This window comes from Gorilla gorilla, chromosome 10, assembly GCF_029281585.2.
Source record: "Gorilla gorilla gorilla isolate KB3781 chromosome 10, NHGRI_mGorGor1-v2.1_pri, whole genome shotgun sequence".
NCBI lineage: Eukaryota > Metazoa > Chordata > Mammalia > Primates > Hominidae > Gorilla > Gorilla gorilla.
Genome location: NC_073234.2, coordinates 75,958,817 through 75,974,026, shown reverse-complemented (window position 1 = coordinate 75,974,026; position 15,210 = coordinate 75,958,817). Strand labels below are relative to the sequence as shown.

General features: G+C 38.9%; 1 protein-coding gene across 3 annotated transcripts in view; it reads right to left on the bottom strand.

Moving 5' to 3' along the window:
- Positions 1–14,998, bottom strand: part of KRAS (KRAS proto-oncogene, GTPase) — a 121,870-nt gene extending 106,872 nt beyond the window's left edge. For 2 of the 3 annotated variants that reach the window (XM_063694113.1, XM_063694110.1), the window contains exon 1: positions 14,947–14,998. In XM_063694113.1, the coding sequence (XP_063550183.1) occupies positions 14,947–14,989 (43 nt within the window). In that variant the 5' untranslated portion in view covers positions 14,990–14,998. The remainder of the gene's footprint in view (positions 1–14,946) is intronic. The other variant, XM_055358034.2, reaches the window with a different exon arrangement.
- Between the last annotated feature and the right edge of the window lie 212 nt (positions 14,999–15,210).

The window sequence follows — 15,210 nt, the reverse complement described above, 5'->3', positions numbered from 1 at the left end:
AGAAATGGCCATATGTGCGATTATATACTGATGCATGAGCTGTAGCTAATGGTTTGGCTGGATGGTCGGGGACTTGGAAGAGGCATGATTGGAAAATTAGTGACAGAGAAATTTGGGGAAGAGGTATGTGAATGAACCTCTCTAGTGGGCAAAAACTGTGAAGATATTTGTATCTCACGTGAATGCTCACCAAAGGGTGACCTCAGCAGAGGAGGATTTAAATAATCAAGTGGATAGGATGACTCATTCTGTGGACATCACTCAGCCTCTTTCCCCAGCCACCCTGTCATCCCTCAATGGACCCATGAACAAAGTGGCCATGGTGGCAGGGATGGAGGTTACACATGGGCTCAGCAACATGAACTTCCACTCACCAAGGCTGACCTTGCTATGGCCACCACTGAGTTCCCAATTTGCCAGCAGCAGAGACCGACATTGAGCCCTCAATATAGTACCATTCCTCAAGGTAATCAGCCAGCTATGTGGACTTCTTCCATCATGGAAAGGGCAGAGGTTTGTCTTCACCAGAATAGATACATACTCCAGATATGGGTTTGCCTATCCTGTATGTAATGCTTCTGCCAAGACTACCATCTGTGGACCCATGGAATGCCTTATCCACTATCATTTTATTCCACACAGCATTGCCTCTGACCAAGGCACTCACTTTACAGCTAAGGAAGTGGGCTCATGCTCATGGAATTCACTGGTCTTAGCATGCTCCCCATCATCCTGAAGCAGCTGGATTGATAGAATGGTGGAATGGCCTTTTGAAGTCACAATTACAATGCCAACTAGGTGACAATACTTTGCAGGGCTAGGGCAAAGTTCTCCAGAAGGCTGTGTATGCCCCGAATCAGCATCCAATATGTGGTACTGTTTCTCCCATAGCCAGGATTCATGGGTCCAGGAATCAGGGGGTGGAAGTGGAAATGACATCACTTACCATCACCCCTAGTGACCCACTAGCAAAATTTTTGCTTCCTGTTCCTGCGACATTGTGTTCTGCTAGTCTAGAGGTCTTAGTTCCAGAAGGAGGAATGCAACCACCAGGAGACACAATGATTCCATTAAACCGGAAGTTAAGATTGCCACCTGGACACTTTGGGCTCCTCCTATCCCTAAGTCAACAGGCTAAGAAGGGAGTTACAGTATTGGCTGCGGTGATTGGCCCAGACTACCACTATGAAGTCGGTCTACTATGGAGGTAAGGGAGTCCACGATGGAGGTAAGGAAGAGTATGTGTGGAATACAAGAGATCCCTTAGGGTGTCTCTTAGTATTACCATGCCCTGTGATTAAGGTCAATGGGAAACTACAACAACCCAATTCAGGCAGGACTACAAATGGCCCAGACCATTTAGGAATGAAGGTTTGGGCTACTCCATCAGGTAAAAAACCGTGACCCACTGAGGTGCTTTCTGAAGGCAAAGGGAATACAGAATGGGTGGTAGAAGAAGGTAGTCATCAATACTAGCTACAACCACGTGACCAGTTGCAGAAAAGAGGACTGTAATTGTCATACAGATTTCCTCCTTACTTTGTTAGGAACATGTTTGTGCATGTATACACTTGTACTAAGAAAATATCTTCATTTTATTTTCTTTCTTTTTCCTTTATCATGTGACATAAGATTTATTGACTTCATATCAGTATTTAAGTATTGTTAACTTTATGTAATAGCATTCAGATTAAGGATTAGTGTAATTCTGACTGTGTGAAGGATAGCCATATCATGTTAGGCATAACTATGACCTTATTATTGTCTTTATTTGAAAATTATGTATGATTGCAGGAGATGTGTATGGGTTCAAGTTGACAAGGGGTGTACTTGAGATGGTTAATATCGAGTATCAACTTGATTGGATCAAAGGATGCAAAGAGTTGTTCCTGGGTGTGTCTGTGAGGGTGTTTCCAAAGGAGATTAACATTTGAGTCAGTAGACTGGGAGAGACAGACCCACCCTCAATCTGGGTGGGCACCATCTAATCAGCTGCCAGCAAGCTAGAATAAAGCAGGTAGAAAAAGTTGGAAGGACTAGACTTGCTGTGTCTTTCAGTCTTCATCTTTCTCCTGTGCTGGACGCTTCCTGCCCTCGAACATCAGACTCCAAGTTCTTCAGCTTTTGGACTCTCAGACTTACAGCAGTGATTTGCCAGGGGGCTCTCGGACCTTTGACTACAGACTGAAGGCTGCACGGTCGGCTTCCCTACTTTTGAGGTTTTGGGACTCAGACTGGCTTTCTTGCTCCTCAGTTCACAGATGGCCTATTGTGGGACTTCACCTTGTGATCATATGAGTCAGTACTCCTTAATAAACTCCCCTTCATATGTACATTTATCCTGTTTGTTCTGTCCCTCTACAGAACCCTGACTAATACAACAACGATGCCCACTTTTACCACTTCTATCCAACATAGCACTGGAAGTCCTAGCCAGAATAATTAGACAACAGAAGGAAATAAAGGGCATCCAAATTGGTAATGAGGAAATCAAACTGTTGTTGTCTGCTGATGACATGATCATATACCTAGAAAACCCTGAAGACTCATCCAAAAAGTTCCTAGAACTGGTAAATGAATCCATCAAAGTTTCAGGATACAAAATTAATGTACACAAATCAGCAGCTCTGCTATAGCTCTGTTAGAACAGTGAGCAAGCTGAGAATCAAATAAGAAACTGAACCCCTTTTACAATAGCTGCAAAAAAACAAAACAAAACAAAAAAAAACTTAGGAATATACTTAACCAAGGAGGCAAGGAGGTGAAAGACCTCTACAAGGAAAACTACAAAACACCACTGAAAGAAATCATAGATGATGTAAACAAATGGAAACACATCCCATGCTCATGGATGGGTAGCATCAATATGGTGAAAATGACCATACTGTCAAAAGCAATCTACAAATTCGATGCAATTCCCATCAAAATATCATCATCATTCTTCACAGAACTAGAAAAAAATCCTAAAATTCATATGAAATCAAAAAAGAGCCCACATAGCCAAAGCAAGACTAAGCAGAAAGAACAAATCTGGAGGCAATACATTACCCAACTTCAAACTATACTGTAAGGCCATAGTCACCAAAACTGGATGGTGCTGGTGTAAAAATAGGCACATAGACCAATGGAATAGTATAGAGAATCCAGAAATAAAGCCAAATATTTACAGTAAACTGATCTTTGACACAGCAAGCAAAAACATAAAGTGGGGAAAGGACAACCTATTCAACAAATGGTGCTTAGATAATTGGCAAGCCACATATAGAAGAATGAAACTGGATCCTCATCTCTCATCCTATACAAAAATCAACTCAAGATGGATCAGAAACTTAAATCTAAGACCTGAAACCATAAAATTTCTAGAAGATAGCATTGGAAAAATCCCTTCTAGGTATTGGCTTAGGCAAAGACTTAATGAGTAAGAACCAAAAAGCAAATGCAACAAAAACAAAGATAAATAGATGGGACCTAATTAAACTAAAAAGCTTTCTGCACAGCAAAAGAAATAATCAGTAGAGCAAACAGACTACCCATAGAGTGAGAGAAAATCTCCTCAATCTATATATCCAACAAAGGACTAATATCCAGAATCTACAAGGAACTCAAATCAGCAAGAACAAAACAAACAATCCCATCAAAAAGTAGGCTAAGGACATGAATACACAATTCTCAAAACAAGATATACAAATGGCCAACAAACATATGAAAAAATGCTCAACATCACTAATTATCAGGGAAATGGAAATCAATACCACAATGCGATACCACCTTACTCCTTAAAGAATATCCATAATCAAAAAATCAAAAAATAATAATAGATGTTGGCATGGATGTGGTGAAAAAGGAACACTTTTATATTGTTGGTGGGAAAGTAAACTAGTACAACCAGTATGGAAAACAGTGTGGAGATTCCTTAAAGAACTAAAAGTAGAACTACCATTTGATCCAGCAGTCCCACTACTGGGTACCTACCCAGAGGAAAAGAGGTCATTATACGAAAAAGATACTTGCACACGCATGTTTATAGCAGCACAATTCACAATTGCAAAAATATGGAATCAGCCCAAATGCTCATCAATTAACAAGTGGATAAACAAAATGTGGTATATATGTATATACCATGAAATATTACTCAGCCATAAAAAGGAACAAAATAATAGCATTTGCAGTAATCTGGATGGAATTGGTGACCATTATTCTGAGTGAATTAACTCAGGAATGGAAAGCCAAACATCGTATGTTCTCACTCATAAGGGGGAGCTAAGCTATGAAGGCACAAAAGCATAAGAATGATACAAGTTTTTGGCCGGGCACAGTGGCTCAGGCCTGCAATCTCAGCACTTTGGGAAGCCGCGGTGGGAGGATCACTTGAGGTCAGGAGTTCGAGACGAGGCTGGCCAACATGGCAAAACCCTGTCTCTATTAAAAATACAAAAATTACCCGGCATGGTTGAGCAGGCCTGTAATCCCAGCTACTGAGGAGGCTGAGGCAAGAGAATTGCTCGAACCCAGAGGCAGAGGTTGCAGTGAGCCGAGATCATGACTGGGCGACAGAGAGAGGCTCTGTCTCAAAAAAAAAAAAAGAATGATACAGAAGTTTCAGTGAGTGGAGATTGCACCATTGCACTCCAGCCTGGGTGACAGAGCAAGACCTTGTCTCAATAAAAAACAAACAAACAAACAAAACAAAAAAGAATGATACAATGGGCTTTGGGGACTCATGGCAAAGGGTGGAAAGGGAGTTAGGAATAAAAGATCACCTTGGGTATGGTGTACACTGCTTGCATGATGGGTGTATCAAAGTCTCAGAAATCACCACTAAAGAACTTATTCATGTAACCAAATACCACCTGTTCCCCCAAAACCTATTGAAACAAACAAACAAAAAGTGATTCCAAGTTAATTTCCACTCACAGATTTAACTCTGGTTGTATCTCCCTGGTTTGCGCTAAGTATACAAATGGCATCTAGAACTTTCAAAAGGGTTTGAAGGTTCCGGAGGAGGGGCCCCAATCAAAGGATGCCCCTTGCTGTGAAAAGTACCTCTCAGAATGTATTTTCCTCTGCAAAATACCTGTCATCTGAATCTGTAGTTCACATACTTTGTGTCAGTATTCTCTGCACCCGAGATGGCAAGAGGCTTTCCTGCCTGGAGTGCTATAACGTGAGGAGTGATAGGTGGCATTCATGATGAGTAACAAAGAATCTCTACGATTGGACAGAAATTCCTGCAGCTGAGTCTGAATGGCCTTGTGTAGCCCAAGTGTCATGAATAGATTGTGCTCACCCTAAAAGCATTGTCTAGTTGGTGGGTTCTGGTATCGCCTCAGGTTCTTTGATCATTAGTCCATCTGGAACAAAGGTGCAAGATATCCAATCCCAGGGAGTTTTAGAAGAAAAAGCCCTTTTGGAAAATATTTTTTATGGCTTGGGTGTAGTGGCTCATGCCTGTAATCCCAGCACTTTGGGAGGCCAAGGTGGGTGGATCACGAGGTGAGGAGATCGAGACCATCCTGGCTAACATGGTGAAACCCCATCTCTACTAAAAATACAAAAAAATTAGCCTGGCGTGGTGGCGGGCGCCTGTAGTCCCAGCTACTGGGGAGGCTGAGGCAGAAGAATGGCGTGAACCCGGGAGGCGGAGCTTGCAGTGAGCTGAGATTGCGCTACTGCACTCCAGCCTGGGCAACACAGTGAGACTCCATCTCAAAAAAAAAAAAAAATTCTTTTTCTAAATATCTGTGTGTTTAAAGAGTGTGAGAGGGTGTGCATGTGTGTGTGTGTGTATGTGTGTGTGTGTCTAGAAAGGAAAGTCTATTCATTCCCTAATCAAGGCCTTGGAAGGTAAACTCAAGTAGTTCTTTTGTTTGACAAGGTCAACCAGAAGAAAGAGGAAAAACTGAAATTTTCTTATTAACACCTTCTCTTTTGGTAAACTTGCATTTTAAATGGAAAAGTTTTATATCACATGGCTAAGCTAAAAAAGTTAAAAGAATTTATGAAGTTGCTACAAATATCCAAAAATATACACTATGTTTGAAAAGAAGCTCAAGAGGACAATAGTTTCTCTAAAAGCAAGGGGGAAAAAAAAAGCTCCTGACATGACTTTATAAAACACCACAACAAATATTTTAGGCATTCATGAGAACTAGTTCTGGAAGCCTGTGCAAAGAAAAGACATATTCTTTTCCAGCACCCACATAGTCGTAACTACCCTCCTGACAGTCTTCAGAGTTCACATAATTGGCCCCTAGATTTTCAAATGCTTTAGCCAAGTCCCTGGAGTAAAATATTTGCCATTTAAATGTGCGTTGCTTCCTTCAGTCATGTCAGTTTTCAAATGTCTTACTTGCTTCTTTGTCTAATATTTAATCTTGTTGCTCTATACGATCTATTTTTTTTTCTCCTTTTAGAATGAACATATAGTTTCAGGGCAAAGAAGCGTTTCCAGGATTTAGAACATGTTATATTACTCAATTTGGGTTTAGTTTGTTGCTAAATTTAAAATCTTCATGCTGATATATATGAAGTACAAGAAGGAAAATGTCTTTCTATACCTTGAAGATGAGAAGGAGTTATTTTGGTATATCAAGTCTCCCTTCAGGTAACCAGCTAACATACATTTATTTATTTATTTGGCCCAGGCTGGAGTGCAGTGGTATGATTATAGCTTACTGCAGCTTCAACCTCCCAGGCTCAAGCAATCATCCCACCTCAGCCTCCTGAGTTGCTAGGACTACAGGCACCTGCTACCACACTCAGATAATTTTTTATTTTTCAGTTTTTTGTAGAGACGTTGTCTCATTATGTTGCCAAGACTGACCTCAATATCCTGGGCTCAAGTGATCCTCCCGCCTCGGCCTCCCAAAGTGCTGAGATTATAGGTATGAGACACTTTGCACAGCCCAGCTAATATTTAAAGTATTACGAATATTTCAATCAGACAATCTTTAAATCCCACACATATTTGCTAAATACCTACATTGTACATTGCACAGGTAATAGAGGCTATGAAGATTAATAAGGCAGAATCCCTGTCCTGAAGAATTTACAGCCTCATGAAGAAAGTAGGCATACGAGTCTAATTTCCTATTCTGCTGTGATAATTGAGTAGTATTGGATTATTGCTAAGCTGGCATGCTCCCATCCCCAAAGCAACATTGTTTCATGCTATAAGAAAACCTCTCTGTTAAGTTATTGTGATTTCATTTTGCACATTAATTTAGATAAAGAAACAGAATTTCATAAAGATTATATTACATAAAGAAACAGAATTTCATAAAGATGCTATTACATTCCTTTAAAACCATACAGCTAGTAAGAGTTAGAACCAAGACTTAATCTCAAATATTTGTTTAGTTACAACATATATCCATGTTATTTGTCTCTATATTAATATAAGCATTTTTATGTACAGGAAGGCACTGCAATGCAGGGGTTTATAATTCACTAACTACACTTTCTAAATTTTTAAATGTCTTTTCTTGAGAAAAAGAAATGACTTCATAAAGTAATTACACAAAGTTACCTAGTCGTTCTCCAGCTCCACTGAAGAGACGAGAAAGAAAGGTTGGAAAGTTTCGGTTAGAAATAAGACTTGAGGCCGGGTGCGGTGGCTCTTGCCCATAATCCCCGTAATCCCAGCACTTTGGGAGGTAGAGGTGGGCAGATCACCTGAGTTCAGGAGTTTGAGATCAGCCCGGCTAACATGGTGAAACCCATTTCTACTAAGAATACAAAAAAATTAGCTGGGCGCGGTGGCGCTCGCCAGTAATCCCAGCTACTCGGGAGACTGAGGCAGGAGAATCACTTGAACCCAGGAGGCAGAGGTTGCAGTGAGCCGAGATCACGCCATCGCACTCCAGCTTGGGCAACAAGAGCGAAATTCCATCTCAAAAAAAAAAAAAAGAAAGAAAGAAAGAAAGCAGACTTGGGCTATTAAACACTAAACTGGCTATTGGTGGTGGTTGTGCAATCTCTAAACGTATCTTAAAAACAAGACAAACTAATCTGCTCAGGGAAATTTTTTTTTTAAAGAACAGTGGAGTTTTATTGTATCATTGCCATTAATTTATTTTAATTACTATAAAGCATGTGTTAATATAGTCTCTGCTGATACTGAAATTTGTCTTTACTTCATCAAAAGTTGTCCCTAACCATTAAAAAAGTGTTCAGGTTATAAATGGACAAGAAGCAACCAAGCTGACTTATTTCTTATTTTCTCAGTAGGTCAGTGTTGGGGACAGATTCTGGTTTAGAACTGATGAAACCGCATCAATTCCTTTTTTATACCACTTCAAGGACTACACAAAAGAAAAAGTTTAGCTACATCTGACTTCTTCATGACACTGCAAATAAAGCAAGCCAGTACCTATTCCCTCTATGTCTATACAAACTAATGCTACATACAAAATTCAAGACACAACTGTAATGATTTTTACTTAGGGAAAATTTTAAACATACTTTCTGCCTGAAGGGCAAAGACTAGGTCCAGTAATTTCAAAACCCCTATAATTATATGATTTAGGAGAAAATGCAGTGAAAACCTCTTTTTTTATCCCAAGTGGAAGAAAACATTGAATGTCTAGGTTGGTGGTCAATAGTGTACAGAATGAACTTTACTTTGTGTAAGCTTTTAAAATAGAGACATTTATCTCAAACTTTTTTTGTTGTTTGCTAAATTCTAGAGTTAGAGACTTGTGATCAATAGCCCAGACACTTCTCCATTGTACCGGCCAACTTTCCCCCTGAGGAAAACAACTTCAAACTTCAGAGACAAAAACGAGAAGTGCTCAGATGTGAAAGTTTCACTAGCATTTCTTATCATCAGACATGCATTCATCTAGCATGTATAGCAAACCTACTATATTTAGACACTATGCAGGATACCAGAAGGAATACAGAGGAGAAGGCATAGCACTTGTAATTGAGCCAAGCACAGCAGTTTTTTTGGGATAGGTTTGATTCACCAAATGGCAAAGAATCTGTGTGATGAATTTGCAGTTCTAATTAAAATTCCCCAGAGTGGGTTCTTTAAGTCTCAGCCCTAATTCATTTCCAGAAAGCCCTGTGGTTTTAAGGTGATTTATATTGCTTCTGCAAAGACTGTGGAGAAAGCTCTTGGCAATCACATGTCTTGTACAAATACAATTTACAGATCAAATCAGAGAAAAAGTACCGTAGCAACTCTGGGGGAAGAAACCATGAAATGTCCCAAACCCCATACCGTTCCTAACACACACAGGCACCTGATGTGTGTTGACTAAATAAGAGTGCTATGTCGGATACTAGGAGGCCACAAAGGTTAGGAATGCACAATTCCTTCTCCCAGGAATCTCACACCTCATGGGGACAGGGTGAGACAGATGACCGTTAACAAGACAGACTTGCTTGTGTCAGATCCCTTAGCTCTCCCAACTTGGCCATCACAGAGGTCATGGGTACTGTGTTTAAAGCTTTCATGAGCCCCTGAACTTGGGCTCAGGAAATTCCCATCTGCTCATCTTGCAACTGTCAACCTTGAACTTCCTCACACATCAATGCATCTCATTCCTGACCTTTTTGGTCCTAATCGTTGGTGTCTAGCTTCACGGAGACTGGCAACCTTAGTTAAAACTACTTACGTTGGTGCTGCTCCGGACAAACTTTTAGGAAAGTCAGCATGGTGATAAGTGAAGCACAGACTCTTGACGATCTCAACTATCTGCACTATATGTATTTGAAGCTTGGCTGTGCTATTTATAATGATTTTGGAAACCTGGCATAACTTTTTGTGTATGCTTCAGTTTCTTAATCTTCTGAATTACGATCCTAATAGTGCTTAACTCATAAGGTTGTTGTAAGGATTAAATGAGTTAATATCTCCAAAGCACTTAGAAAGGTTTCTGGCACATAGTTTTTATGTCAAATAAAGGCTATTTCCTGTGGTTTCCTCTTGGTACCATTTTAATAAATGCAGACAATTGGCCCCATGGCCACATGGCCTAACCAGACACCACCAGTTGGCAAAGAGCATGAGTGATCAAAAGTAAGGAGCAAGGAAAGTAAAGAATGTCGAATTAAGGGTCCAGTCTGGCTAAAGCACTGGGCTCAGGGGACTACATATGCAGCCGTGATTTTAAAAGGTTGAAAAGGAACAGGTTGTGGAGAAACTTAAATACCAAGATGGGGAGCTTGTCATCTATTCTGTAAGCCATGTAGCATTGCAAGATAATAGTGCTCTAGAAGGAGTTCTAGCAGTAGTAACGAGGATGGACAGGAGGCTGGGAGATAAGCAAGAAAATATTTTTAGAAAAGTTGCAATCATCAGGCAAGTGGTAATGAGACGCAAAACTGAGGTGGTGACAATGTCAGTAATATCAAAAGAGAAAATGTTACAATAAAAGAGACTATTTGTAAGCAAAACTAAAAATGTATAAAAATTATTTGCCTGGCTGTGATACGTCAGGCACATAGAAGGTGCTTTGTGAACATTGTTTCATTTAACTGGTGCAATACCTGGGCTGAGTAAATATGGGTACCTGATTAATTCAGATGAAGAAACTCAGGGAGATCATGCAATTAACCTGAGGTCACAGTTCTAGAAAGTGGCACAACAGGGATTCAACCCCAGTCAGTCTGGTTTCAAAGTTTCATCTTTTTTTTCACCGTTTAAATTCATGTAGGGTATGAGAGAAAGGGAGAGGCTGAATGTGCTCCCAAATGCTCTTGGAGGCTGAAAATGTATTAGTTTAGATGAGAACATTTCAAAGATGAGATGCTTCATTTGGCTTTGAAATTTAAAATTTTAATTGTTTTGGAGATATGGCAGTGTTTAGCAGGCAACTGGAAATTCAGATGCTGAATTAGGAGAGAAGTCAGGATTGGAAACACATATTTTGGAGTCATTTGCAGAAAGCTGAAGAAGTTGAGTAAATAAGCTTTCCAAAAAAGATCACCAAAGAGAGTAAGATAAAAAGAGGGTCAAGAAAGACTCTTTGTAGTATTTCATTTAATGAGTAGAAGTGAAGGAAAATCTGTGAGGTACCGTGAGGTTAAAGGTTCAGAGAGGGGAGTCTAAGACTTCAAGGAAGAGAATTCAACAGGAAGTAGGTGTCAGCAGTGTCAGATGCTGCCGAGATCAGAGAGGGTAAGAATAGAGAAAAGTCCAATGAATTTGTGTTTAGGGAGGCCACTGGGGACATTTAGGAGAACCATTTTTGTAGAGTGGGAGACCTAGATTTAAAGTGACCATTTTGTAATGAAGGTAGAAAAGCAGAGGGGACATTAAAATGGGGATGGGAAACACCCAGCATGTTTCCATTAATAGGTCAAGGAGAAATCAAGGAGAATCAAGAGTGACTGACACTTTGTAGAAGCATGACTGATGGAGGGCAAGGCCGTGGAGAAGACTGGAGAGAATGAGAACAGGGCATAGATGAGGAGTTTTCCCTGGAGAGGGGGTTAGTCTCTTCCTCTTTAGCCATCTGAAGAAATTCAGGGTAGAGGCAGTAAAGGACATGTTGCCTGCTCTCTCTTTCCTTAAAAAAGTAGATGCAAATAATGATCTGCTAAAGTTGAAGGGCTTCGATGGGGTGTTTGAGGGGCAGAAGAAGAGTGTAAACAATCCAGGGCTTTCTTTTTTACCTTTTACTACCATATTGTTAAATGACTCATTGCAGACACTGCATTTCCTTTGTCTTCCCTTTATTGGCTTGTGGGTTGTTTTTACTGGCATCAAGCATGAGATATAGTATACTTCCAGCTCTTGAAAGTGTTCTCATTTTTTCCTGGCACTTAGGAAATATATTTACTATTTCATGTAAAAAGTGAGAATACCAAAAGAGGATACGATTGTCACAAAACAATAAGCAAGTTAATTAAATAAGATATGACAACTCAGCATAAAAATACTGAAGTGATGAACCATAAATGAGATTTTTTAAAAATGAATTCCTTAAAATGATAGTTAAATCACTTAAGTAAGCTTTGTCTTAGATGGCCATCACATTTTCTAAGCATTATCTCAGAAAAATGAGAAGCATATTTTTACTTTCAAGCATTGTTCCTCATACTTCATTTGCCCTATTTCAAGATAAGAAGAAATATCTTTCATAATGTGAGTAACAATAAAACCACTACTGATGATAACGGTAATAGAAACATTCCCAGTTCTTCCAAACTGTAGGTCAGGGACTGAACTTCAAAGGGAAGACTCTGAAATTCATGCAGAATGGGATGAATTCCAGCCCACCCACTGCAAAATGCTTCCCTACTCATCTATTTTCCAGAGATCTGCTTAGTGTCGTGGGCATGCTCAGGGATTTTCCTGGTCATGGAGAAATGGCTGGTGTGTAGCTGCTCTGGTTCAGTTCTCATAGCTCTCTGAGGGACACAGAAAAGGGCTGAATCCAGCAGCTGTCTTAGCTGAAAGCTAAGGGGAAAAAGTGAGAGGGGGATGGTGAGATCAAACTTTCATGTGTGGCCCATTTTTGATGTGGCTGAAAGAACTGGTTAGAACAACACTTTTCATCTTGAGGAGCTCAGATATTTTTGGCCTCCAGATAATTCTGTATGTGGATGGGCATAGTAACTAGCACAAGATTAAAGAAAAGATGGAAGAGGCACTCACTGATGTATTTAGTTTGTTTAGTAAAGGAAGAGGTTTAATCACACACTTGCATTTTCCCTCTTCAAAACTTTTTCCCTTGAAGAAGAGCCATGCACTGTTTTACTGTTTACTAGGTGACAGTGAATTCTGTAATATGCATAGTGTAACTCTATGTTAGACAGTTACATAAATTAACCCATTTAATATTATCAACAACCCTGAAAGGTATATTTTGTTGCCTCAGTTTTGAAAGTGGAGACACCAACTGTCTAGAAAATAAGCCAATTTCCCAAGACCATTCAGCTAGAAAACAGAGAAACTGAAATTTGAATACAGATTGTGTGGATACAAAGCCCATGCTCCACCAAAGGAAGCTTATCCATGGACTTCCCCTACCCCTACCCACACATATACTATAGCCCTCCACCCAGAGATAGTCTTATTTTTTCTCTTGATTAAAAAAAAATAATAATTCCAGGGCAGGGTGGCTGAAGCCTGTAATCCCAGCATTTTGGGAGGCCGAGGTGGGAGGATCACTTGAGGTCGGGAGTTCATGACCAGCCTGACCAACATAGTGAAACCCCATCTCTACTAAAAATACAAAAATTAGCAGGGCATGGTGGTGTGCACCTATAATCCCAGCTACTTGGGAGGCTGAGGCAGGAGAATCACTTGAACCCAGGAGGCGGAGGTTGCAGTGAGCTGAAATTGTGCCACTGCACTCCAGCCTAGGTGACAGAGTGAGACTCCATCTCAAAAAACAACAATAATAATAATTCTAAATTTTAGGCTTAAAAAGTCCTGAAGAAGAGAGCTCTAAGATTTGACTTCTGAAAGGTAAGTTCCAATGTTACCAATGTTCACTCTGTTAAATTTTTATGAGACTCTAAACCACTTTTAAAAATGTAGTAATGGTCTTTGAGCAAAATTGGAAAATACGCATACATATATAATTTAGGATACACTGAAGTCTGGCTTCAGCCTCCGAATTCAGACAAAATTTACTGTTTGGTTTCAGTTTCAGACTTGACCTTGACTTTCGAAAGGCAGAATGGTTGAATACCTACTCTATAATATAATGTCAGGAACACAAACAAGGTTTGTTATTCTGATTAACATTAATATCTGAATATTCACTTTCAAATATAAGTGATTATAATATTATATATAGTATAATATGAATCCATAAGATTTCTATTATAATGCTCATCATGTAAGTATTCCAGATAGTACTTTGAGTAAAAATTCACTTGTGTGCTTTGTTCCAGTTTTGACAGTTGAAGTATAAATGCATTTTTACTATTCTGAGAGTAAAATGCTATAATAATTAATGATTATAAAATTACTAATTTTATCTACCAAAAAAGTTCCTCAATTATTAACAGCTTTCAATAGTTAAGTAGAATAGGATTGACAGTTACTATGAAAATAGATTTATAATCCCTTATCTGAATTCCTTGGGACCATATGTCTTTTCAAATGCAGAACTATTCAGATTTTAGGAAGGTAGTAGATTGCATGTACTATATTTATCAACCTTTCCAGGGGTTGGGGGGTTAGGAAACAAGTCGATGTAGCACATTACTATGTGGTAAAATGTGTGACCATTCCCACTATGCCTCACATCAGATCACACAGATTCTGTGGCCAAATGAGTTATGAAAATATTTCCATTTCTCAGAGCTTTGGATGTTTAAATTGGACATAAAGGATCGTGGACATTTTAAGGGAGGCATTCCTAGACAACTTTAGGAAAAATAACAAATTATTTATAAATAAATGTTCATAAGCATAAAAAGAATAACATAAGACAGAAAAATCGAGATACTGTTCAAATTACATCATAATGCCAATCTTAAGAGTTGTTTTGTGATGTGAAATTTTTAACATTAAACAAAAATAAACTTTTAGGATTGCATTTAATTGTAGTCATTTAATTCCACATAGACCATTTTTCAGGAAAAAAAAAGACCCTATTTGGGATTACTTTAAACCTTGCAGAATGAACTAAAATAATTCAGTGTTACCATCTATAAATTTCACAAAAATGAAAAGCTCTAAAATTGTGTATAATAACACTCATGATAAAGATAAAGCATATGATAGCCAAAGAAAAACTAAAAAGAAAAAAAAGATAAAGCACATGATGGAAAGAACAGAATCTTAGAGAAAGAGAAGTCACTCAAAACATACCTTGTACTCACTACTCAAACTCCAAAGCAATAGCCTTTATAAGAGTGCTTTAAGATACTTTCTTAGGATTTTGAATCTATGGATTCAAAAAATATTTTAAAATCTTGTTAAAATGATTGTTACAGATTGTAACCATGTAAAGATAAAGGATATTTTAGACTTACCCAAGCTGTGAGTCCTAGGTACAACATTTCTTCCAGAAAACATGTTACTGAAAATTATTTTCTGCTTTGCACAGAAAAGGTGAGTGTTGCTATTATATGTGCCACTTGAAAGGGGGCGTCTCTCCAGTAACACAAATGCAGGCGTTAAAACCATCTTAGCCAACTTTGGTAAGAAATGACTGTTCCTGAACTGTCATATCAAACTGAAAATTTGTCTAATTTTTAATAATATAATTGTAATCATAATACAGTTTTAAAAAATAA